Source organism: Aotus nancymaae, unplaced genomic scaffold (genome assembly GCF_030222135.1).
Source record: "Aotus nancymaae isolate 86718 unplaced genomic scaffold, 86718_ANA_hifiasm-v0.15.2.pri h1tg000014l, whole genome shotgun sequence".
NCBI classification, from domain to species: Eukaryota; Metazoa; Chordata; class Mammalia; order Primates; family Aotidae; genus Aotus; species Aotus nancymaae.
In genome coordinates this window covers 111,362,763-111,389,983 of record NW_026988425.1, presented here as the reverse complement: position 1 = coordinate 111,389,983, position 27,221 = coordinate 111,362,763, and the positions used below count along the sequence as shown (strand labels likewise).

General features: G+C 46.3%; 1 protein-coding gene across 1 annotated transcript in view; it reads right to left on the bottom strand.

Moving 5' to 3' along the window:
* ADAMTS17 (ADAM metallopeptidase with thrombospondin type 1 motif 17) overlaps positions 1–27,221 on the bottom strand; it is a 330,513-nt gene that overhangs the window by 140,414 nt on the left and 162,878 nt on the right. Inside the window, exons 8-10 of the mRNA XM_064375802.1 lie at positions 26,880–27,020; positions 24,348–24,498; positions 1,219–1,320 (exon numbers count right to left, since the gene is read on the bottom strand). Coding sequence (XP_064231872.1) covers positions 1,219–1,320; positions 24,348–24,498; positions 26,880–27,020 — 394 coding nt within the window. The remainder of the gene's footprint in view (positions 1–1,218; positions 1,321–24,347; positions 24,499–26,879; positions 27,021–27,221) is intronic.

Genomic DNA, 27,221 nt, shown 5'->3' with positions numbered 1-27,221 from the left:
GGTTCTTTCTGAGGATAAGAGAAGGCCAGCCCTATAAAACAATTTCTCAAAGTGCATAGCACCTACCCTGAGGTGCTGGATGTGATTTCATGGTTCCCAATCACGGCATCAGAGCTAAACTTGACGTCCTTTTCGACTCTTTCAACCCCTGCATTAAGACTGGAGAGAGGCCGGGCGTAGTGGCTCACGCCTATAATCCCATCACTTTGGGAGGCCCAGGCAGGCAGATCACTTGAGGTCGGGAGTTCAAGACCAGTCTGACCAACATGGAGAAACCTGTCTTTACTAAAAATACAAAAACTAGCAGGGCGTGATGGCGCCTGCCTATAATCCCAGCTACTTGGGAGGCTGAGGCAGGAGAATTGCTTGAACCCAGGAGGCGGAAGCTGTGGTGAGCTGAGATCATGCCATTGCACTCCAGCCTGGGTAACAAGAGGGAAACTCAGTATCAAAAAATAAAAAAAGACTGGAAAGAGCCCCGTAGCTGAGGGTTCCGCACACCTCACCCCTCCAACACCTCCCATCTCTCCTGCAGGGGAGGAGCAGCCTACTTCTCTCAGCATTTAGCTAGAATTGGATAATACTGTTCTCACTGAATTCTTTTCATAAGAGCCTACTGTGTATGGCAGGTGGTGTTGTTTTTCCATTTAAAATATGCTGGTCTAAAGTTCTCCTTTTAAGTAAATTCCCTTACATGGTGACAGCAGTTAATCTAACAAACATATTAAGTAACTGATACTTGTATCTTTTTTGAGACAGAGTTTTGCTCTTGTTGCCTAGGCTGGAGTACAGTGGCCTGATCTTGGCTCACTGCAATCTCCGCCTCCTGGGTTCAAGCGATTCCCCTGCCTCAGCCTCCTGAGTAGCTGGGATTGCAGGCATGCACCACCATGCCCGGATTCTATTTTAGTGGAGACGGGGTTTCACCATGTTGGCCAGGATGGTCTCAGTCTCTTGACCTTGTGATCCACCCACCTTGGTCTCCCAAAGTGCTGGGATTACAGGCCTGAACCACTGCGCCCGGCCGTATCTGATAAGACAAAAGAAAGAGGTGACGTAGGCACCACTCTGTGCCTGGAGTAGGCTCCATGGGCATTTCTGTGGTGCCTGGGGGATGTTTCTGGGGCTCCTAAGTAGAGTACAGACTGTGTTTGAGGAGAGTGCCAGCTGCCTGGGAGGTGTGGAGCTGCCTGTTGGGCAGCGGGAGGCCACGGTTACCTTGTCTGCCCCACACTCAGTGCCATCCAGGGGAGGGTCCAGCTTGGTCTTGCAGGACGTGTCTCCTTCTACCAGGCACCACAGTCCGGCGCACATCAGATGCTGCGGAACAAGGGAAGGAACCGTAGTTGTGGAGAACACCCACACTCAGGTCACAGCTGGGGTCAGAGGTGTGGCCCATCCACTATTTCAAATGTGGGATTCGAAATGTGTGGGGAAGCCAGAGGGTCATGAGTTTGTAGGTCCAAAAAACAAGTGCATCCCTTGAACTGGTTCATTTAGCACAACAAAGTTCTGTGCATCTACTCCGAAGAGGGCTTGTCTCACAGGGTTGAGTTCAACAGCTCCAACAACCACGGAGAGCGTAGGAGGTGTCAGAGGCACAGCACAGGCCAGGAGCAGCGGCGCCTGCCTCCCAGCAGTAATGAGCAGACAGACATCTTCCATTTACAGCAGTGAGGATTCAGGCAGATACCAGGGACTGTCCGGGACAGACAGTAAAAGGATCTAACCAAACCTCATCAGGGAGGCCTTGCTGGAAGAGGCAGCCCTGAATTCAAGACCAGATGGGTAGGCAGCCATTGTGAGGCCAGCAAGCGACAGCCCAAAGGGCCGCGAAGGGTCCATACCCCCAGAGGGTTACAGGGGCAACCTTCTTTCTCCCTGTGGTCACCTGTTTCCAGCTCAGCTGAGCTGTGCACAATTTTTTATAGTACTTCACTTAAGAGAATTTTCAGAACATCTACAAATGTACAATTAAAATAATTCAACTGGCATTTAAACACACAGACTCCTAATTGTATCATTAGGAAATCTGGGCGTCGGGAAAGTGCTCAGGAGACAATTTATCAGAATCACGAAGGTGGACATAGCAAGTGTCCCCTTTTGAAGGACTCACATGGACAGCGACCTCACATAAGGGACAGAAGCTGGGTAACTCCCCATCCCGCCCCGGGGACAGGCAGATGACACTGAGGCAAGTTCCACACGTCTCTCGGGGGGCCTTGGGGATGGCCTCGCTGCCAGCAGCAGTCACTAACTCACAAATGCACCTTTCTTGACTTCTGTCTCCATCGCCCCCTCACTGCGCTTCCTGGGATCACTTCCCAGATAAACAACTTGCACCCAAATCCTGTCCTCATGGTCTGAAAACTGAGAACAGATGTACTTAAAGATCTTTTAAAGATGCAGTGATTCCAGGATGACAAACCCCATCATAGCTAAAAGGCCCAAGTTGGAGAAGAAGACATCAAACTCCAGGATGTGGCAGGGACCCGCTGCTTCAAAATGGGCCGGATAAAGGTCAAGGAGCATCTGTGGCTGCTGCAGCGTGGTCACCACGTGGTTTGCAAAGGGTGTGCCATGCTCAGTCTAGCTGGCTGCTGTTCCGAGTAATCTCAAACATCTGCATGGAATAGACATGCAACTGTGCTGTCTAAAATTTTTAGAAGTTGAAGGGACAAAAATAAGAGCAAGGGAGGGAAGGCAGAGCTGGAGGGAGCTTTTCAAAAGAGCTGAGAAAAGCCCACAGCTATTTGTCATTTTTCAAGTATGTCGGAGCTGAACTGTGCCCCTGAAGAAGTGGATGACTCAAGTGGAATACTGCACATGGGGTTCACAAAAGCCTGCGTGTTCCCGTGACTGTTCACCTCTCAAAGGAATGGTAAAAACATGAGAACCCTAGCGCAGCTGGTCCTATAAAGACCGACTGCACCTCATCAAACGTTTGATTCCCTGCACTCCGACCTGAGAGCTCTTTGAGAGTGCGGCATCCGTGTGCAGACATGTGCTCACAAGACAAGGCTGACCCGGGGAGAATTTACGAGGCAGGAGTGTTTGGGATTAGCAGAAATGACGGCTCCATCAGGACAAAGAGGAAGACGGTGGTGTCAACTGTTTGTTATGCATTTTATAGACAGCGCTTTCTCATGAAACTTTTCTAACCATCAAAGAAAAGAAGAATGAGGTTAGGCAAAGATTTCTTAAACAGAACTCAAAAACGACTAACCACGAAGGAAGAAAACTAATGAATTATATCATATGAAAATTAACAACTTCTGTTTTCCAGAAGGCAACTGCGAGAACACAACGTTTGCCACACGTAAGAGATCTGTAATGTGTACAACTGATAAAGTGTTTGTATCCGAAACATGACTCAAAACAACAAAAAATCCTTCAGATCAATTAAGAAAAAGACCCGGTAGAAAAATGGGCAAAAGTCTTGAATAGACACTTCATAAAAGAGAATGATTAAACGGCTAGTAAACATATGAAAAAGTGCTCAGTTTATTTAGTTGTCAGGGAAGGCAAATTACAGTCACCACTAGACACCTTGATACACCAACTAGAATGGCTAGAATGAAGAACAGGCAAAGCACCATTCATTCACTGGCAAGAATGTGGCACGATGGGTCCTCTTGTATACTGAGAACGAGATTTTAACTCAGTTCAACAGCTTTGGAAAACTCTTTGGCAGTATTTGCTAAAGCTGAAGACACACACATTCTAATACCCAGCAATTCCAATCATAAGTATGTAACAAAAAATATGTGTATATGTTCACCAAAGACATTACCGAGGAAGTTCACTGAAACACTATTTGCATTAGTTCCACATTGGAAACAACCCAAATGCCCATTAAGAGCAGAACACATGAACTACGGTATATTAGAACAATGGAATACTATATGATTTCATTTACATACAGTTCAAAAACAAGAAACAGAAACCTATACTGTTAGGAGTCAGGAGAGTGGCTACCTTTGTTGTCAGCTTAAGAACAAAGAAAAGGGGAATGACAGCAAAGGAAGCATCAGCACGGCAGTCTCTCATCCAAGCTCAGTCACCTGTACTGCTCTGTGTGCCCAAGCCAAGCAGTCACAGTTCCTGTGATACATTTTCACTACTCAACAGATGCGGTGACTACACAAATGCTTGTAGTCACCTTGATGCCTTCTGGATCCACAGCCGGCGTTCACGTCATGCCTTGCAAATGGCAAAGTGATCTGGTTCCTGTCATCCTGAGTCTCATAGCAGCCCTAAGAGGCAGACAGGAGGGGGCTTTCTCTATTTTTTCCACTTTTCCAATGAGGAGGTCAACGTTTGTGAAGATCAGGGAGTCTGAGCTAGGTTAGAAGCACAAGACTCACAAAGAAAGGAACTAAAGTGATGTAAAAGACAAGGCACTGGCAGGGCGTGGGTTCAAGCCTGTAATCCCAGCACTTCGGGAGGCCAAGGCAGGCGGATCATGAAGTCAAGAGATCGAGACCGTCCTGGTCAACATGGTGAAACCCCGTCCCTACTAAAAATACAAAAAATTAGCTGGGCATGGTGGCGCGTGCCTGTAATCCCAGCTACTCAGGAGGCTGAGGCAGGAGAATTACTTGAACCCAGGAGGCGGAGGTTGCGGTGAGCCGAGATCGCGCCATTGCACTCCAGCCTGGGTAACAAGAGCCAAACTCTGTCTCAAAAAAAAAAAAAAGAAAAAAAAAGAAGAAAAATACAAAAATTAGCTGGGTGTGATGGCGTGCACCTGTAGTCTCAGCTACTCGGGAGTGAGAGGCAGGAGAATCACCTGAACCCAGGAGGCAGAGGTTGCAGTGAGCTGAGATTGCACCACTGCACTCCAGCCTGGTGACAGAGCAAGACTCCATCTCAAAAAAAAAAAAAAAAAAAAAAAAGAAGAAGAAAAGAAAAGGCATTTGAATATAAATTCAAGACCCTAAACTGAAATGATGGAAGATCTTATTCTCAGATTGAAAAGCAAAGCCCCAAGAAAAACTGGTGCAAAATAATGAGCGCAGAGGCATGTCCTGATAAGCTGGATGTGCTTTGGGTAGCCAGCACACATCATGGGAAAGGAGCCTGGGCTGCGCAGATGTCTTTGCAGCAGCCTCTCCCTACGGCACTGGAGTGAGTGACGCTGATACAGATAGAAAGAAAGGCAGAACATGCAGCCCAGGAAATTTCTATCAACTAACGCTTGCTCAAGGACTTAGCCAATGGAAAAAACATTTTTGAACTTACAAGTAGGTAAATCCTTTTTTGGAGAAAATACCAGAGGATGACCTTCGGCCATCCTAAGAAATGACTGAAGAACCCAAAGAAAATGGGCCAGCAGTGAACACTGTTCAAAGTGTCGACTGAAACCAACACAGGGATGGGAGTTAGGGAATAGAACACACGGGACGGAAACCCACACGAGGCAAAAATGGCAGAGAGAGAAACCCACTGGGAAGAAGGTGCACTGGGACGGGGGCCCTGGGAGGCTGTCTATATCTACATCAATGTCTTCACCTTTTCTAGCCGTGGGAAGAGCAAAATATAACAGATAAAAATTTAAAATTGAGACATAAAAACTTTCAAAGGTAAAATGTTAACCACAAAGAAAAATAACAGAATTGGGTGGAAGGAATGAAAGGGTGGGGCTTGGAGGTGGAGATGCTTTTATCATGCTCAGGCAGCAGCTGACCTGAAGAGAAGGGTGACTGATTGATGAACCTTCTGCTTTCAGCGAAGACAGGGCTGCTCTTCCAGTACGGAACAGCTGGGTACCATAATATAGGATAGTTCTTATTGCTGAGCTCACCAGAAGTAGTATCCAAGGAAGTAAATACAAAACCCATACCCCGCTGTCTTCATATGTACACACCACTACCAATCTGTGACAAGCGCAGGCAAGGGCAGATTCTCCTAAGGGCAGGTGCTGGTTGACAAGACCAACACCCACCCTTTCATTTCTTCCACCTCCCAATTGTGTTATTTTTCTTTGTGGTATTAACATTTTTACCTTTGGAAGTTTTTTTTTTTTCTTGAGACAGAGTCTTGCTCTGGTGCCCAGACTGGAGTGCAGTGGCACAGTCTCGGCTCACTGCAACCTCCACTTTCCAGGTTCAAGCGATTCTCCTCCCACCCTCAGCCTCCTGAGTAGCTGGGGATTACAGGCACGCGCCACCATGCCTGGCTAATTTTTTGTATTTTATGTAGAGAGGGGGTTTCACTATGTTGATCAGGCTGGTCTCGAACTCTTGACCTTGTGATCTGCCTGCCTCAACCTCCCAAAGTGCTGGCATTTCAGGCATAAGCCACCGCACCTGGCCTCAAAGTTCTTATATCTCAGTTGGCACTGCAGTTGGGAGAAGTCATCTGGGGCTGGTCTGTCTCAGATAGAGCAAAGTCAGGAGCTCTATCTGAGACGCCCAGATTAAACCAGGGAATCTGGAAGGGTGTTTACCAGTTCTGAAAAGGCTAGAGGCAGCCATTTTTCAGAAAAAGGGGCTTTGGTTGAAACAAATGTAAGTTATCCTAAAGGAGAGCAATTTAGGATTTCAGAATTCCACGGTTACGTCCAATAAATTATAAACCCACAATCAAACACTGTAATATGAGTGAAGGTGAGCAGCAACAGCAAACAAAAGATTTAAACTGCTGAGGTGTTTACGTGGTAAAGTCAGATACACAACGGACAGCACCTGTAAAGACACAGAAGATGAGATTACAAACAGCTAGCAGCAAGATACTAACACTGTTGAATATAAGAAACTGGCAAGAACATTTAAAAATGAAGTATATCATTGTCGAAGAAAATCAATGGATTTTGACAGCCCTGAATGAGAGAACTGGTGACTGGAAAACAGATTTGAAGAAATGATACAGAATGAAGCCTGGAGAGAAAGGCTGGTGGGGGATACCAAAGACGGGTTAAGAGATCCGAAGAACAAAGTGAGAAATACTGACGTATGTGTCTAATCAGACCCAGAAAGAGAGACTAGAAAGAATGGGGCAGAGACGATATTTGAGAAGAAAACAGCTGAAATATGTTGAGATTCACTCAGGGTGGCCGGAAAAATATTAAGGGAAATACCAAGGAAAGCTGTAAGATTATAGTCTCAAACCTTCTGGAAGGCCGAAAGGTTTTAATGGGACAGGCTGAATGCAGTCGGTTCTTATGTTAGAGCATTAGGTCACAGGGTGAAGAAGTTTCCCCAGTTAAGTCTGTTTACCCCACGTTCCTCTGTCTGTACTCCAACTGTTTACTCACGTAAACTGTGCTACACGGTCCTCTCAGGGGAGGTCAAAGGGGGATTACCTGTTAATGGTGTTGTTCTGGACCTGGGAACCAAAACCTTTTATTAGTTGTAAAACCACTCTTTTAACCGTGTTAATTATCCACAAGCATGTTGACTTAGAACCTCTGTTATTAAATCTATACTGAATACATGTGAGTAGAAACAGTGAGTAGGGTCCGGGGAGCTGCAGTCACCTTCTGAGAGCAGCTGATGACCTCCCTAGCCAACTCCAGCACTCTACTCTGTGTGTTTGAGTGTATTTATTCATCCGTCGCTGAGTCAGCGTCTGCAGGACAGACCTCCGCAGCTGAGGATCAATGTCTCAGAAACAAGTAGAATAAAGACATTCTCAACTTAGGAGCAGGAGGCAGTCTTCTACTACGGTTGCAATAATCTCTGTTTCTTGATATCATGCCCTTGTGTGACCCCTCTTCTTGAATATGGGCTGAAACTACTAACTAGCCTTTCTGAAAAAATTTAAAATGCTTTAACATACATTTTAAAAAACAAGACAGAAAACATCAGTGATTTCCTGGTGTCAAGGGAAGAGATGAGCTTAAAGAAGCATGGGGGGTAATTTGGGCGATGGACCTGTTCTGTGAATTGATTGGTTATATATCTCTGCATTTGCTAAATTTCAAAGACTGGGCATTAAAAAGGGTGAAACAGAAAAACCAAAGAAAAATAAAAGAGTTGGCTCTTTAAGGGGAACGTAAATCAGATAAACCATTTGTCAAAAAATACAGGAAAAAGGGGAGAAAGTATAAATAACAACAAAGAAGAAAAGAAAGGAGAAAATATCTAAAATGTAGAGAAATTTAAAAAAATTATCAGGGACCACTCAGCTCAGTTTATACGTATATAAGCCTGAGAAGAAATGATTTTCTAAGAATGTGTAACTGAGCAAAGCCATTGTTCAGGAAGACTCAAAGTGTATGTAGACTAATTGATATAAATGACCCAGAGGAGGTGTGGCAATGTCCGAAGGCATTTTTTGGTTGTCACATCCGGGGAGTGCCCCCGAGCTATAGCGGGTAGAGGCCAAGGATGCTGCTGCACATCCTGTACTGCACAAGACAGCGCCCTGTAACTGTTTACAATAGCAAAGACTTGGAACCAACCCAAATGCCCATCAGTGATAGACTGGATAAAGAAAATGTGGCACATATACACCATGGAATACTATGCAACCATAAAAAAGGAGGAGTTCATGTCCTTTGCAGGGACATGGATGAAGCTGGAAACCATCATTCTCAGCAAACTGACACAAGAACAGAAAACCAAACACCGAATGTTCTCACTCATAAGTGGGAGGTGAACAATGAGAACACATGGACACAGGGAGGGGAACATCACACACTGGGGCTTGTCAGGGGGTGGGGGGAGCTAGGGGAGGGATAGCTGGGGGTGGGGGGATCGGGGAGGGATAACAATAGGAGAAATACCTAGTGTAGATGACAGGGGGATGGATGCAGCAAACCACCATGGCATGTGTATGCCTAAGTAACAAACCTGCACTATCTGCACATGTACCCCAGAACTTAAAAAGAAAAAGCAAGACAGCACTCTAGTCCAGACACCAATAGTGCTGAGGGTGGAACACTGCTGCAGAAAACTCACCGGCAGTGACCAAAGGAAAAACAGTTACGGTGGAGTATCCTGCCAGACCACAGCTTAGCTAGGTGACCAAGGCTAGCATCGCCAGTAATGAGACAAGGACCACATCACCGATAATACTGAACCTCAATCTAGTCATGAGAACACATGAAACAAACCCAAATGGCAAACTAATAGACTGGGCCTCTTCAACAGTGTCACGGCCATGAAAGACAAGGAAAGACCTGGGATCTGCCACAGATTGGAGGAGATCAGACAGACATGACAACCAAATGCAAAATAGGATCCTGGTACAGAGAAAGGACACTGACGGAAAAACTCGTGAACCCTAAATGTATTTTAGTTAATAGTATCGTACCAAGGTTAATTTCCTGCTTTTCATAATGGTTCTATGGGTATGTTACATTTGTTTTTTTTTTGAGACCGAGTCTCACTCTGTTGCCCAGGCTGGAGTATAGTGGCACAATCTCGGCTCACTACAACCTCCGCCTCCTGTGTTAAAGCAGTTCTCCTGCCTCAGCCTCCCAAGTAGCTGGGACTACACGCACATGCCACCATACCTGGCTAATTTTTGTATTTTTGGTAGAGATGGGGTTTCACCATGTTGCCCAGGCTGGTCTCAAACTCCTGACCTCAGGTGATCCGACCGCACTGGCCTCTCAAAGTGCTGGGATTATAGGCATGAGCCATCGCGTCCAGCCATGTAAGATGTTAACATAATAGCGAGTTGGGTGAAAGGCATATACTATTTTTTTTAAGTCTTCTTTAAGAGTTACAATTGTCTTACAACAAAAAATTAAAAAATAACACACTTTTTAAAAAAGGATGGGGCAAATCTACACTAGTTCTGACCAACTGCAAGACACATACACATAACCAGTAAAGACGCGTGGAGTGGATGAATGGGATGAATACTTTCATCAGCAAAGCAAAGCCTGGCATCAGTGGGCAGACACGAACACTGACAAACTAAGCAGTCACCAAATCCAGGCAACACAGAAGTACTTTATTGGGATTGTCTCTTTCCTACTCACACCAACCTTGTGAGACAGACACTCCCTATTCACATTTTACAGGTGAGGAAATGGGTGGACCTGTCCTGACCCAGAACACAGGCTCCTCCCCACTGGTTACACTACGTCTCCATCCGTCCCCAGTTTCCCCTGCCTGCTTCCCCTGCAGTCTCGCTTTCTCGGTGAGTGCTTATCCTGTCATCTGCAGTGAGATGGGCGCTCTGTGCTCAGGTACACGCCGTTCCCTCCACCTGCAGAGGTCTCCTTGGAAACGCTGCTGGGCAGCACGCCCCTGGCTTTTGGTGAAACTTGGTGCACTAGAACAGGATGGAAACCTACAAAGGGGCAGATCCCGAGGCCAGATCAGGGGCGGGGGTGCTCAGACCTCCTCCTCTCCCACTCCCACCCCCAGCGGCTGTGCTTGAGTTGCAGTGGAAAGTCACAGTCCAGGCACACAGCAGGGAAAATCAAAGAGCTCTCTGGTTCTAGCATTTGTCACCTCACCGGCTACGCTTACGGTTTGGCAAGAGTCATCTCCAGCATGCTTTGCTGCTCAGTTCCTCGAGGGGCTGCGTGATGAGCCAGCACCAAGCATGCATCCCCGGAGCGCCTCGAAAATTCGAGAAAGTGTGAACTGCTCGGATGGCACCATCGCTCATATACACAAGCCTTCACCACTTTCCTTCAACTGGTGGTGTCCCTGTCAAGGACTGTGAAGGTTATGCTGCTGTTCTCTTGCCTCGTCCTCTCTGGGTATCCACTGAGGGTTTGGAGGGGGGCTCTAACTGAAAATGATACAGAATGAGATGCTTATATAAAGTCCCTCAAAAATGTGCTGCTGCTAACACGAGCCAAAAGGGAGAGAAAATACACGCTAAGAGTTGGATGAAAAAGTGACTAATCCAAATTTTCCACACATACTACTGCAGTGTGAAGCCGTCCCGGGCCAGCATGGCAGCCCCACTCCTGGAAGGCTTCCCGAGTCCTGGGCCGGGCCACCCCTTCCATGTTCCTGAGGGCTGCAGAGACCGTCACCTGGCTAGGGATGGGGGCTGCCAGGTGAGGGTGAGGCCCAGGCCTTCAAGCTGGCAGTGGGAACAAGAAAGACAACTCACAACTGGGACGGTGTGGAGAGCTCTCTGAAAAAGCAGTCTACTATAAACTTTCAAACACTTTTGGAAAATTAGGACCATCTGCTGCCAAAGTCCAATGACTCTGAAAGGCTGCAGATGCCGGGCAGGAAGCTGAGACAGAGACAGGCAAGACGGCTTTCAGCCTGGCATCCAAGTCCATGCACTACCATGCAGCCCTGTCTGAGAGGGGCAGGACCAGGCTCCGGGACCTGGCCAGGCACCCACTCTGGCTAGGTCCACTGCATTAAAGGGACAGACTTCATTCAGATGAGTAGTTTCCTAACTAAGCTGAATGGAAGAATCTTCAAGGAAGTTGTACAGAAAGATAGATACCTGAAACCCATGTTCCTTAATATTTTTAAGACAGAAAATCTGGAGTAAGACACAAAAACTTCTAACAGTCTCTGGAAGACTATAGCAATCCACCAGGTTTAAAAATGACAGCATCGGAGGAACAAACTGTGGTCCCAAGGTGGAATTCTGGCACCCTAAGCATCTCTCTATCCATAAGACACCCATGTAAATTTCTGCAGGACGTGAGAAAGGACAGAGGCCTGGAGACTGGGATTTTGCCCAGGGAGAGGTACTGGACACTGGAAAGCAATCCCTGGGGATTCCAGGCTCCCCAGGTGAGGACAGCACAGGGAAAGATGTGGGAAGGGACAGGCCCATAGGATCTCAGCTAAACAGCATCTCCTCCTGTACCTCTGGCTCCAGGCAACAGGGTGACAGAGAATGGACACTACCTAAGATTTATTTTAGGTAGTGTGTGCTACATGCCAAGGGCTTTAATTCAGTTACTACTTAACTCTCATGACTTCACAATGATGGGTAAGTAGAATTTATGCTCCCATTCTGCAGATTAGAAGACTTGGGCATAGTGAGACTAGGCAATATGCTGAAAAACAGAGGCAGAACGAGGCCCTGGGCAGCCCGACTAGAGAGTCCATCTTCTTTGACACAGTGTGACAGAGAAAGCATCTCCACGCTGTACCAAAGGCAATTACGGAGAAAAGAGCAAAGGAGCAAATATTAGGTAGAAAAAACTGTCTAAGACCCTCCAGTGCCTATGACCATTCTAGATCTTGTCTTCCCGAAATGACTGGCTGACAGCTTTGTGCTCAGCACCATTCCCAAACAGTGGCGTAACATGCACACCTCAGGTCCTTGTGAATGCTACAACACACAGGCACATATGTGCTGGCGGCAACTAACGTGAAGAGCGCATATCCTTTCCAAGCACTACTGTGTGGCAGCCATGCCTGGGCTGTGCAGCCGTGATGGTGGAACGCACTCCCGGGAAGCAGTAGGTTAATTACACAGCACCTTTCAACTGAAAGCCTCCAGGACCAGGGTGGTGATGGGGCCTAAGACCACCTTTCTCAGGTTAGGAAGCAGTGGGGCTTGTGAGGCAAAGATCCGGGTCAGGACAGTACCCTAACTGCACCCCTTCCTTCTTGCTCTGTCTCTAGCAGCGGTCCAGACTCTTCCTTTCAGCTGACCGTGCCTGCATTGGGCCTTCCCACCCGCTGCTTCACCTGGCAGGATATCTGAGCTTAAGTAGCTTGAAAGCGTTGCTAAATAGCAACTTTCCTTTGCAGTGACTTTGCTGACATGACAGGAGAAACTTGTAATCATAAAAAAAGACTGACTGGGCTAATTGCATAAAGTTTATTTCCCCTTTCTAATAAATATTTACCATCCAATGTTTATAACTTTTATGTTTGGACTTTCTTGAAATGCTTTATTGAATTAAAAACATCACATTACCATTGGCTAAAAGAGGAGACAGCTGTATTTGCCAATAACTTTTGCAACAAATGCCAGCTATTGATGCCAATTTTTTCTAGTTCATATTTCCATAGACAGCTTTGAGCCTTACAATACTAGCATTCTGCAGACAGACAGGAGGGATTCAGTGGTAATGGTGTGGGGGCCTCCAGAGCCCTAAAAATTAATATGGACCGTATTTTAATTTTTCTCATTTCTCTGGTATGCAAATGTTTGAGAAACGAGCAACCTGGTTAATAGCTGAAGCCTAGATTGGTCCTAAAGCAATTGGAGTGATACTTTTCCTAAGTTATTTTCCTACACCTTTGAGTAAGGAAATGATCTTTAAATTGATTGATCTTAAAACAGCTATGAATTGGGAACGGCAGAAGAACACACAGAGACGACCAGTCAGAAGGAAGGTCTGCATTCGAAATTCTGCCCAGCACCTGGCCGTTCTGTGTTTCTGTAGGCACCTGATCGAGCCTTCTCAGAATATGTGGTGAATGCGTTATTATAAAATACATAATAAGATGACCCAGAAAACAGTTAAAATTGAAGTGTTTTAAAAATATAAAACATTCTACATTTGTGATATAATAATGTATGTGGTTTTTTTTTTTTTTTTTTGGTCAGCACATAACAAGATCTGGCCCTGGGTCTACTAACTACTGTAATTTTGAATTGGTGGAGAGTCTAAACGGTAATTTGAGATGTTGGCCACAATTTACATGGTATGAAAATATCTGTGATTCTGTGGTCAGGCATGGTGGCTCCATGCCTGTAGTCCCAGCACTTTGGGAGGCTGAGGCAGGTGGATCACCTGAGGTCAGGAGTCTGAGACCAGCCTGGCCAACATGGCAAGCTCTGTCTCTACCAAAAATACAGAAATTAGCCAGGCATGGGGGCAAGTACCTGTAATCCCAGCTACTTGGGAAGCTGAGGCAGGAGAATTGGTTGAACCCGGGAGGAGGATGTTGCAGTGAGCTGAGATTGTGCCACTGCACCCCAGCCTGGGCAACAGAGCGAGACTCCATCACAAGAAAATATATCCGTCTGCCCGTCTGTCCATCTATGTATCTCTCTGTATATCTATCTATCTATCTACCTACCTACCTACCTACCTACCTGCTTACCTAACCTATGATTCCTAATCACAGCGGCAGTCACAGGTATGACTAAGACTGCTGTGGTTTACCACCAACATTCAGAATGGAAGAGAATACTAACTTCCATTAGAACTTGAAGAAAAAGAGAAGTGTAATCTCTTTCCTAACCTGGTTCACCAATTCTTTGAAATCTTCCAAGGACCCTAAGTAAGTGGCCCTGCTTTGGTACAATAACACAGAAATGTGGATGAGAAATGCCGACCCCTGAGACCAGGGAAGCCTCTCCCTCCTACCAGGGAACAGTGTGGGCTCATCTTGAGGCAGGCAAGCTACTTTCCCTCAGAAGAGGCAGTGGCAAAATGAAAACTGCCCATCACTAGTCACGACGGTATTTTTCTTAAAATATAGTCTATCTAGTTTCTTTTCTTCTTATTTTTCTGTATTTCAGAAAAATAAAAAGCAACTGTTCAACTCCTCAGCACTGGCATGGCTCACAGTTTATTCCCTTGGCGGTGTCCAGCCTCTGTCATATTTCATCATTTTTTTGGTCTTGTAATATGCTTAAAGTTCTAGAAAATTTTGAGATAAAAGATACACAGACATACACGCACATCCCCCAAAACTGCTGCCCTATTTATGCTCAGGTGCTTTTCTAAGCTACTCTAGGGCTCTGCAAGGAACACCAGTGAGGGGCTTACCAGTTCTCAGCAAGTCTTTGGGGGCGGGGAGGGTCCAGGGCTTGGAAATTTGAATAGTGTTCTCAATTCCTACATATGAATAGGGTTAAGAGAGCAGAGTCCTCCAAATTTTTAGAGTTGTAATTCCTTCACCCCTACAACTTCTGACTGTGAACACTGTTCTTGCATTTTACAGCATCTAGCAAGTAGCATTATTTTTCTCATTAAAGGAGGCCAAAATTGGTTTGAAGAACATTGTTGACAAGTTTGCATCAAAGTTCCCTCTGAAATTACTAAGGACGCCTTGAGATGTCATGACGTCACTGGTATGACTGCTGATGAGAAAACCAGACCATTAGTGCTGCCTTTCTGGAGATACGGGATGACCATGGGGCCTCACGAAGACCCACAGCTAAACTGAACATGTCAAGAACCCTAATACAATGTGAATTGTATACGTTTCTTAATGGAATGAAGTACAAATGATTAATATGCATTTATGATACATCTGACATGATCTGTTTCTAATGTGCTTAATCATAGGAATAAGCAACATATGATGATAGTTTCTTTTCTTTCTTGGCATATTAGCTAAAACTCTTATTTATTGGTTGGTTTACAGTTGACACTCTAATCTTTAACTCATCACATTCTGCCTTTATGTAAGATTATTTCAGGGCAGGCGTGGGGCTCATGCCTGTGATCCCAACACTTTGGGAGGATGAGGCAAGGAGATCACTTGAGGTCAGGAGTTCAAGACCATCCTGGCCAACATGGTGAAACTCCGTGTCTACTAAAAATACAAAAATTAGCTAGGCATGGTGGCGGGTGCCTGTAATTCCAGCTACTCAGGAGGCTGAGGCAGGAGAATTGCTTGAACCCGGGAGGCGGAGGCTGCAGTAAGCTGAGATTGTGCCACTGCACTCTAACCTGGGTAACAAGAGTGAAACTCTGTCTCAAAAAAAAAGATTATTCCACCTCACATATAGTATGAAAACCTTACAACAGTATACAGTTACACATTACTCAACAAGCGGAATACATTCTGATAAACGCATCAGGCAATCCCGTCATCGTGCAAACATCACAGAGTGCATTTACACAAACCTAGACAGTATAGCCTATTATACACCTAAGCTATGTTGTGTAGACTTCTGCTCCTAGGCTACAAACCTGTATGGCATGGTACTGTACTACTGCCTACTGTAGGTAACTGTAACAATGGTATTTGTGTATCTAAACACTGAAATAGTAAGATAAAAACATGGCAAAGAAGATTAAAAATGGCACACCTGTACAGGGCAGCTCCATTACCATCTTACAGGACCACCATCATGCATGTGTGCAGCTGATACTGACTGAAATGTCATCATGAGGTGCGTGACTGTACTTTCATTTCTCCCTTTCTGGCCTTTGTACGAATGCCATGCCTTTTACTTTAATGCATGTCAAAAACCCTAAACTAACATATTAGTTTCCTATGGCAATCTGTATTAGTTTCCTATTGCTGCTGCTACAAAAAACACAATTCTCTCATAGTTCTGGATGTCAGAAGTCCAAAATCGGTCTCACTGAGCTAAAGCTAAGGTGTCAATAGGGTGGTTCCTTCTGTACGGCTGTGAAGTTTCCTTGCCTTTTCTAGCTTCTAACAAAGCTGCATTCCTTGGCTCACAGCCCCTTCCTTGCATCAAGAGGGTCTATGACTTCATGCTTCTACTGCATGACATCATGCTTCTATTGCCACATCTCTTATTACTCACCCTGATCTCCTGTCTCCCTCTTATTAAGGACTCTTGAGTATACTGGGCCACCTAGATAATCTAGGAAAATCTCCCATCTCAAGATACTTAGCCACGCCAGCAAAGTCCCTTCCACCATATAAAGTAACATTGACAGGTTCTGGAGAATAGGACATAAAGATCTTCCCAACTATATTCTTACTGTTTTACATAGAACACAGTTGGTTAAATGATCAATAATCTTTCAAAGACTTTAAGTATATCTAAATCTATTACACATTTGCCCATGAAGGTACAACTTCTAGGGCTATTCACTTCTTTGTGTGGATCCATATTTCCACCTAATATCATTTTCTGCCAAAGATTTCCTTTAATATTTCTTATAGTGTCAGTCTCTTGGTGATACATTTTTTTTAGCTTTCAGAAAAACTGCATTTCACATTTAATTTTGAAAGATATTTTTGCTGGGTATAGAATTGTAGGCTGACAGCCCCTTTTCTTTTAGTATTTTACAATGTTTCTTCATTGTCCTTTCACTTGCACTGTTTCTAATGAGAAGTGTACTGTTAGTTTTACCTTTATCTATATATTAGATGACTTCTCTTTTTTTCCTCTGGCTCCTTCAATGTTTTCTCTTTTTTACTTTTTTTTTTTTTTTTTTTTTTAAAAGATGGGGTTTCACCATGTTGGTCTGGCTGGTCTTGAACTCCCAACCTCAGGTGATCCACCCGCCTCGGTCTCCCAGAGTGCTGGGATTACAGGTGTGAGCCACTGCACCCAGCTGGTGTCTTTTTTACTACTTTTAAACAATTTTATTACAATAAGTATTTTTCTAGATTTCTTCATGTTTCTTTTGCTTGGGTATCCTTGAGCTTCTTGAATCAGTGGTCTTACAGTTTTCATCAAATTTGGGTAATTTTGGGCCATTATTTCTTCAAATATTTTTCCTATCCCTTGCGTCATCTCTTTCAGAGGTGTTAATTACATATTTTATTAGGCCACTTGAAGCCTCACAGGTCACCAATACTGTTTTTTTTTTTGAGACGGAGTTTTGCTCTTGTTACCCAGGCTGGAGTGCAATGGCGCGATCTCGGCTCACCGCAACCTCCGCCTCCTGGGTTCAGGCAATTCTCCTGCCTCAGCCTCCTGAGTAGCTGGGATTACAGGCACGCGCCACCATGCCCAGCTAATTTTTTGTATTAGTAGAGATGGGGTTTCACCATGTTGACCAGGATGGTCTCGATCTCTTGACCTCGTGATCCACCCGCCTCGGCCTCCCAAAGTGCTGGGATTACAGGCTTGAGCCACCGCGCCCGGCCCACCAATACTGTTTTTTGTTTTCAATTTGTGTTTTGTTTTTTTTTTTTTGAGACGGAGTTTCGCTCTCGTTACCCAGGCTGGAGTGCAATGGCGCGATCTCGGCTCACTGCAACCTCCGCCTCCTGGGTTCAGGCAATTCTCCTGCCTCAGCCTCCTGAGTAGCTGGGATTACAGGCATGCGCCACCATGCCCAGCTAATTTTTTTTTTTTTTTTGTATTAGTAGAGACGGGGTTTCACAATGTTGACCAGGATGGTCTCGATCTCTTGACCTCGTGATCCACCCGCCTCGGCCTCCCAAAGTGCTGGGATTACAGGCTTGAGCCACTGCGCCCGGCCTCAATTTGTGTTTTAATTTGGATAGTTTTGATTGCTTTGTTTTCAGGTTCACCAATCTACAATTTTTAATTTGCCATCAATTCCATTCAGGGTATCTGTCATCTAAGACATTGTAGTTTTCCTTCCAAGAAGTTCTCTTTGATCTTTTTAAGATATCTATCTTCCACGTTTCTATTTAATATGTTTAATCTTCTGCTACCTTCTTCAACCTGGCATATCATCATAATTCCTGTTTTAATGTCCTTGACACAGGTAATTCTCTCACCTGTGGCATTACTAGGTTGATTCTGATTGATTTACTTTCCCCCTCATTATGGTGGATATGTTTTCCTGTTCCTTTGCATGCCTGGTTGTTTTTTATTTGATGCTAGATATCGTGATTTTACTTTATTGAGTGATGCATAATTTTGTACTGCTACAAATATATCTGAGCTTTGTTCTAGGACTTGGTTAAAACATTTGGAAATAGTTTGACGCTTTCAGATGTTGCGTTTAAGCTTTATTATATGGGACCAGATCAGCATTTAGCATAGGGCTAATTTTCCTGTGCTACTGAAGGAAAAGCCTCTTGTGCCCTACTTGATGACTGTGAGCTCCAGAGATTCTTCCCTCTAACTCTTTTTTTTTTTTTAACTATATTCAAAGAGTCTTTTTTTTTTTTCAGCACCCCAAGGAAAATAAAAGCATCCATGACTATCACAGATGAAAACAAAATGAATGCCATAGGAATCAGTTATTTTTCCCCACTGAGGTATAAAATCTATATAGAAATTTGATACTATAACAAATTGTACTTCTCATAGTTCTGTTTTAATTTCCTTTAAACACTGTTTAATATAGTTTGTTTTTGTTGTTGTAAAAATCTTGTTTTCATGGTTCTGTATCCAGTTCCAGTTCATTTATTTCAATATCAATATTTAATATACTGGCTGCCAGTTCTAATCAGGAAAGAAAATCTTGGAAATCTCTTCATTATGACAGCACATTCAGCAGAAATTACTGATGTGCAAGCAAACCATAAAAGGTACAGTTCTCCAGAAAGCATATTTTGTTGATTTTTTTCATTGTCTCAATATTCTTTAGCATGATTTTCGGAGAAAGACTCTTTCAATCTTGTAAACATCAGTGTGCACAGTCTCATTACTATGCAGTTTCATGTCAGTGGGCAGAAAGGCTGGTTCACAGCTAGTGAAAAGCTAGAGAAGTTTAAGTTTTAATGGCTGATAAACCTTACATCCTGCAGAGGAGGAAAGCACTTTTCCTTTTTTGCTACTTAAGAATTAGATGGTTCTTTTCCTGGCCTTGGGTAGTTTTTCACACACCTGTGCTGAGCACTAAGCTGAATACTCACAGGGGATTCCGCAGATTCTCTCCACAGCTAGCTCTTTCTTCTGTGGTCCTCTGCCTTGTGAACTCTAGTGGCCTTGGCTTCCCTGTACAACCAGCTGTGTTTCCTCAACTCAAGAGGACTCAGAGCTGCTCCTCTGCAGCTCTCCCTCCCCGTGCCACTGACTGGAGACTGTCCAGGCCAATCACAGCGCTCAACTCACTCATTTCACATCTCTCAAGGATCACAAGACTTTGCTCCTTGATGTCCAGTGTCTTGGAAATCACTGTTTCATAAATTTTATGTTTTTTTTTTTTTCCAGTTGTTTCTGAAGTAAAGTAAATCAGGCCCTTGTTATTCCCTCCTGGCTGAAAGCAAAAGTTGGGATAAGAAATTTAAAAGCAACTTTGGGATGGTGATCATTTCATTACATGATAACCATTTCAGTCTGCAGGGGGATGAAAGAGAAATAATGGCTCTAAAAGTCAATTACGGCACTGGATTAAAAGACCTTTCTTATTGGCTCTGGTGTCTCTGGCTGAATGAACAGGACAGGTTTTAGATGATGCTTAATTTTCCACAGCTCCCAGGAGTTCAATATAGAGAAATGCTGATCCTGGAGATGTACAGATAAATTAGCTCTGTTCCCCACCACAGATGGGAATCGGTATTATCCAGAAAGGTAATAACACAGATATCAGCTCACCCTATTGGGTACCAACCTTATGACAGACCCAGTTCCCCACACTTGTCATGTATCAACTGACCGGAAGCCTGAGTTTTACTAACGAAGACTCAAAGGCATAGAGAGAGACGATCACTAGGAACCAGCTGGCAAGTCACTCACTGCCAGACTCTCTGCAGCGCCTTGAAAGGCTTCTTGTTCTTGGAGGAAGCTACGGAAATGGTTTATATGAACCCCTGAAAGACAACTGATGAAGTCTTACGTGTTATCTTGGTGAACCAGACGGCCAGACTGAGAAAGGTGAAATCAGGCTTAGAGAGTAATACATCACAGAGGCAGGTCTCTAAGGGCTTCTTCCTCAAATCTGAGCTTTTCCACAGGTTCATTAACAACTGAGCAAAGCCACATAAGGAAGATTTAACAAATCTGCTGTTAGGGTCATGGCTGGACTGGATGTCAGCACAACACGTAGTTATTGAGCACCTACTATATGCCAGGTACTGCCCAAGGCAGTTCAGAAACACTGGTGAGCAGAAGCAAAGACTGTGCTCTGGAAGGGTTTATAATCTAGAAGAGGGAGACACAGGAATAGCCGTACTCAGCAGGTGAGCTACAGAGCACGTTAAAAGAGGGTAAGTATCTGAAATCAGGGCTTTCCTTTAATGAATTAGGAGAGGCGGATGCTTCACAAGTGTGCAGAGGAGGGTACCGGACTGTCATCTTAAAGAAGGGTGGTCAAGGTAGCCTCATTGAGAAGCTTACATTAAAAAAAATAAACAGAATTCAAAAGAGACGAGGGAGTTAGTCATGCGGATAACTGGGAGAAGACTGGCGGGGCGGAGGAAACAGCCAGCAAGAAGCAAGTGCTCTCTGGTGGGGTCCAGGAAGAACGGAAAAGCCAGTACAGCTGGAACAGAGTAAGTGCAGGGCGGAGTAAGTGCAGGTCAGGAAGAGGCCCACAAGGAAGACGGGAGGGGCACACACCCACACCAACAAGGCGCACTGCAGGGAAGAATGAAGTGACAACAGCGTACGTACGCTCTCCTGCCACACCCAACATCAACCGCAACACAGTCCTACGAAAGCAGGGATGGTGCAGACTGTTGGCACAGCAGGCCCTGGAGCCCTGGAGTGTGGCACTGTCTTCACCTGGACTTAACTGACACATGCCCCAGGCCTAGGGGAGCAGGCCCCCAAGTCCTCGGTTCTCACAGGGTTCACAGGGAAGCGTCCAGTCTTCTGCATTCTCCTCCCCAGTAGTGCAGAAGAGTATGAGTGTGACATTTTCTCCAGTGTGCACGGTCACTGCGACCCCATGGTCAGATATCTCTAAAGGAAGTGTCACTAGCCTTGCAAGCATGACAGTCACCACCGACCAGCTGAGACTGGTGGCCATCGAGGGGACTGTCATTCCATGATTCCCCTAAGAAATCATTTCTGCTAGTTACTGGAGAGGAAAACACACATTTATTTTATTGTTGTGAAACCCTCCAGGCAAAGCAAGTAGGAAAACATAGTTTGCAGTTGCTACGGAGCCCAGGATGAAATGCCCAGCTTCCCTGTAACATGCACATGGGAAGATCTCCTAGATATGCATTTGGATTTTGAGCTTCTAGGGAGGAAGGAGCCACAAAGCTGAGCTAATCAATGCTTGCTGCCTGCTAATTGAATTCTTCTAATAAAAAGATGATTCTGAAGGAAAATAAAATACCACATCCCCTACCTCCTCTATGGGGTCTCTGAATGACAGGAGCTTTCCTTTCCTCCCTGAGGAACAGACATACCTTGGCCTGTTTTCCAGCCCCCCGCTTTCTGCTGGGTGAGCCTGGCTTGTTTCCTCATCTCTCTTGGCTTCCACATTCTCATCTGTTAGAGTGGGGTTAAAAACCCTCGCCTTTGGGGTTGCGGTCAGGGTTGTTTGTGACAGTGCCAGGACAAAGCCCAGCCCGGGAGACTGTGGGCCCCCAGTACACGTGTCTCCCTCCCTCGGTCCCTCCTAGTCCAGTTGGGCTGCAAGGGCTTGGCTCCTAGAAGGGAAAAGAGCTCCAGCTCTCAGGGAGCAGGCAGTCTCTGCCCAACCCCCGCCCCACTTGATCCTGCCCTGTAGGACCCACTCAGCCTGGCCTGCCACATCTCACCGGCCCTGGGGAGGACTCCACAGTGGGCAGAGGGATCACTCTGCCCCTTGGCTCAGCTGGGCACTATCCTCTTCCCCACCCCTGGTGTCTGCGGCCCTTTTCTCTGCCTTAAGTCCTCCCTCGTTATCCCATCCACACGATCTCATGCGGTCTCCACATCATCAAGGGATGCCCTGAAACCTGCTCTTTCCTGACATCTCTGTACCATCCATGCACTTCAGGGACTGAAGAGGGGGACAGGCAGATAGGAAGCCTCTTGGCAGGCACTGTGTATGTGCATGAGAGCCTTAGCGGTCAAGCCACACAGTGACTGATGGAGTCTGGACACCATTGCAGGATGCTGGGGGCGATCCCATCCCAGGGCTCATTACACCTCCCCATGGAGGTGTCCTTCAACCCTGCTGCTGGGGGCAGGAGGTACAGGCAGCCAGTGGGACACTGATATGGGTGACACCTTCCCACCAGTCTCTGGGGGGGACCCTCGCAGGCACGCTCCCCAGGGGAATGGCAGGGGAGAATTAGCACTACAGTGTGGGTAAACGTCCTTTGGGGAAACAGCCAGGAGGAGGCAGCCGCCTGGCTTTGAGGAGCTGCCCTTTTATGTACCCCCAAAATGGCCGGCGATGCCCACCTGCAGGTCGTGTCCCAGTTTCCTAAATTAATGCACGTAGACAGGAAGCGCTCAAGAGGCAGCATCTGTCTCCAGAAATCTGGGTTAATGGGCACTGGGACCACATTCTGGAGGCAGCCCTGTGTGTACTTGTGTCCCTTGGTGCTGCTCCGTGCCTGCTTCAGGAACCTGCCCAGCCGTCCACACATCCCCCTGGGGACCAGGTGCGATTCTGAGCGCCGGTGCTGGGACAGCCCTCCCTCAGGCTGACCACCCGCTGCCTGGCTGCTGAGGCGCACGTACCCCGACTGGCTCCTCTACTTCTGTCCTGCTCCTCCACAGGATGGCGCAGGCTCTGCTCCCCTAGCCCAGTCACTGCCAGGGCCAGCTGGACCACGGGCTCCTGCTCTCTCCCTGTGGCCAGGGCCTTCCCTGTCTGCTATACAGACGGCCATAGGCATGGAGACTGCCCTGCCCTGGGTACCCACATGCCCCTCTTGGCAACCCCCACCCATAAAACCAGCCAAGCTCTGGACCTTGCTGTTTGCATCATGGTGAAAAAGTGTGCACTTGGGGGTGAAAGAGGCTTGAGTTCAAATCCTTGCTATGCGACCTACTAACCAAGCCATTCTGAATGTTCGCTTACTTTGATGTGGTGTTGTCATCTGGGAACCAGGGGTGGAATCTCGGGAGTTATGGCGAAGACTAATTGGGATCACGCATGTTGGAAGCGTCAGTACCAAACACATAGGCATCGCTCAATAAGCGGTAACTGTTTAATGGGGTTATTATCATATAATAAATGTATTACTTTTTTTGTTTGTTTTTTGAGATGGAGTCTCACTCTGTCACCCAGGCTAGAGTGCAGTGGTGCAATCTCGGCTCACTGCCACCTCCACCTCCTGGGTTCAAGCAATTCTCTGCCTCAGCCTCCCGAGCAGCTGGGATTACAGGTGCCTGCCACCAAACACGGCTGATTTCTGTATTTTTAGTAGAGACGGGGTTTCACCCTCTTGGCCAGGCTGTTCTTGAACTCCTGACCTCATGATCCCCCTGCCTTTGCCTTCCAAAGTACTGGGATTACAGGTGTGAGCCACCGTGCCCGGCCAATTTATTACTTGTTAAATTTTCCCAATTTGATACTCTCAAATGTTTAATAGTTTTAACTCTCTTCTTTATCCACGCAGGGTCTGAAGTCAGGTGACAGTGTTCTACATCTCTAGTGTCCTAAGGTTTCCATACTAAAATGTCAGGCTACTGGAGTCAGTAGTAACCCTGAAGCATTCCCCTGCAAAAGTGCCCATGTGGGGGACTGTGTGTAGGTGTGTATGTGTGTGTGCAATTGTGTGTGTAGGTGTGTATGTGTGTATGGCTATGTGGGGTGCACATGTGCAGGTGCCTGTGAGGATGTGTCTACGCCTGTCTCTGCATGTGAATGTCTGTGTGCATATAATGTATGTTTGCACTTGTGCGTGTGGGTGCACATGCTGAGTGTGAATGCCCACGTCCTCCAGCAGAAGCCAGACCTGCTGCGGGAGGGCTGGACCCATGCTCTGTCCCGAGCCGGCCCTCCCACGGCTGCTTACCTCCTTGTTTCTGCAGAAGGTGGCGTTGGTGCCGAACAGGATCTGGCACTGCTCATCGGCACTGTAGTGCATGCCCGGCAGCTTGTGTGGGAGGCGGACCCTGTGCTGGCTTCTGGCGTCGGTGACCAGCAAGCAGGTGCTGACTTGTGACCTGAAACAGCCAAGAGGCAAGTTGACTTGCACATGTGCTGCTGAGGTTTATGAGTTTTCAGTCACCGAGAAGGAGGCACCGCCACATTCTTTATGGAAAAAGGATGCAGGCACTGGCCACATGGACTGATTTTCCCTATGCATTCCTCTTTTTCCACATGGCCAAATGTGAATCTTCCCTCTGAAGGTAGTAAGAACCTGGAGACTCAGGAGGGGCCCAGGAATGACACCCACGAGGCTGGCGGACTTTTACTGAGGAGGCTGAAAACTTCCTTGAATGAAAATGATTTTGGAATAGATCATAGTATTTTCTTAGACTATGGCTTTGAGCAAAAAAGATCATGAATAAGGAACAAGTCCGACTTAGACCTGTTTTACTTTCAATGAAATCAAAGGGCTTATTTCCAACTCTGCAGGTTCTCTTCGTGCGCTTTCGGGGCCTTGGTGTCTCACCTGACCACACTGTCCCTGAAAGCCACCAGTAACATCTGCCAAGGACTTCAGGATTTCAACCGGGGTGGGATCATTCATTTACAATGACAGGTACATCTCTAAAAGTGGGAACTGGGGGCCGGGTTCCGTGGCTTTAAGCCAGCCACAGTGATTACTGAGATTAAGCCAGTAATCTTAGCACTTTGGGAGGCTAAGGTAGGTGGATCACTTGAGGTCAGGAGTTCGAGACCGGCCTGGCCAACATGGCGAAATCCTGTCTCTATTAAAAATACAAAAATTAACTAGGCCTGGTGGCAAGCGCCTGTAGCCCCAGCTACTTGGAAGGCTGAAACAGGAGAATTGCTTGAACTTGGGAGGCTGAGGTTGCAGTGAGCTGAGATTGCACCACTGCACTACAGCCTGGGTGACAGAGTGAGACTCTGACTCATAAATAAATAAATGAATAAATAAGTGAACTGGGGATTGTGAGGCTCTGGTTCTACAGGAGGTTACTTACTTCAATGCTTTTATTTCTCAATTTCTAAAACAAGGCAGATGGTTTCAGGCAGGAAACCCAGTCACGTGGCAGGATTCTTAAGGAAAGTTGCATGAACACAAGACACACAGACTGATTCTGGTCTACTTCTCCTGGGCTCAGACATACACCACTTGTCACTAGTGAGACCAGTGCTGTGTACGTGAGCAAATAAAAATGCCTCGTCTTGGCCAGGCATGGTGGCACACACCTATCATCTCAGCACTTTGGGAGGCTGAGGTGGGCAAATCACCTGCAGTCAGGAGTTTGAGACTAGCCTGGCCAACATGGTGAAACCCTGTCTCTACTAAAAATACAAAAATTAGCTGCCTGTGGTGACGGGTGCCTATAATTCCAGGTACTGGGGAGGCTGAAGCAGGAGAATTGCTTGAACCCAGGAGGCAGAGGTTGTAGTGAGCTGAGACCGCATTACTGCACTCCAGCCTGGGAGACAGAGTGAGACTGCATCTCAACAAAACAAAACAAAACCAACCAACCAACCAGCCCAACAGAAAGCACCCATCTCATCACCATGACCTTCTCGATAAAGCAAAAGAACATCAAAGTACTGACAACACTTCTTAAGATCTGTGGTAACAAACACTCAGTAGGATATAGACTGTATTTAAAGTAACGAGTGCATTTTTAAGCTGCTTTACCTCTGAACAATTTCCCATCAACAGGGAACGTCATGAAAAAAGGCCCGGGATGGGACTGAGAAGCTTCATCAGTGGGTGAGACTCGCCGACTCACTGCTGTCCATTAACATGGCTAAGTACTGCAGTGGCCGGGGTCTACACAGTCACTCTGTAAACTAGCCCTGAGATCCTGACACTAAGGGACCTGCACTGTCTATGGGTACAGACTGTTTGACAAAGGTCTCAAACCAGATGGCCAATGCTTCCACAGATATCTGAGAATGGAAGGATGCCGACATCTTCTGGGAAGAAAGTAGCAGTGAGATAAACACAGCCCTCCCCTCCCCTGAAGTGAAGAAGGGGAGCAAATCCATCCCCAACCCCCAGCAAATTCACTTCCTCTTGAGGGAAGCGGCCTCCACTTCCACCCCAGGAAACGTTCCATTCTGCAGCAGCCCGGGGCGCCCTAGTGACCACACAGTCACAACAGTGCAGAGGAATGACACAGGCTTCTTAAGACAGATGACTATGTTGATATTTCAATCGATCGATAATTACGTAATGATCACCGACTGCGCACCCAACACTGGAGCAGATGTGCACGTGGGAGGTATTCTCGCCATCACAGGACACTCCGCACTGACCACCTCTTGAGGCCAGATGCAAATCCCACATGAAAGTCACGTCTCCTACTTCACACTTGCTGAGACTCCGATACTTCTGTCTTTTAGAAGTACTTTCTACTCACTAATCCTCAAGAATAATTCTGGGACTTACTTGAGAAAGTGTTCAAGGTCGTCTCGGCTGCAGGAGGACCAGGAGAGGTCACTGGGGTTCCGGCCTTTCACCCACTCTCCTGACATGATGTGGGGCTTGCCAGTGCAGGATGAGTGGTCATCGTCGTGGTTCATGCCCAAGCTGTCCAAGAAGGAGAGGAGAGGAACGCTTATGCTACAGGCTTCTCATTTCCAGGTGCAGGTGCTAGTGGACCATGCTAACGTAAATCAAGTCTTAAATACAGAAACTGACATAAGGTGAGACTGGTTCTCACAGAGCAGACCCATAGTCTTGCGTTTTTGAAGAAAAACAGGGTGAGGATTTGCTTATTTATGAATGAAG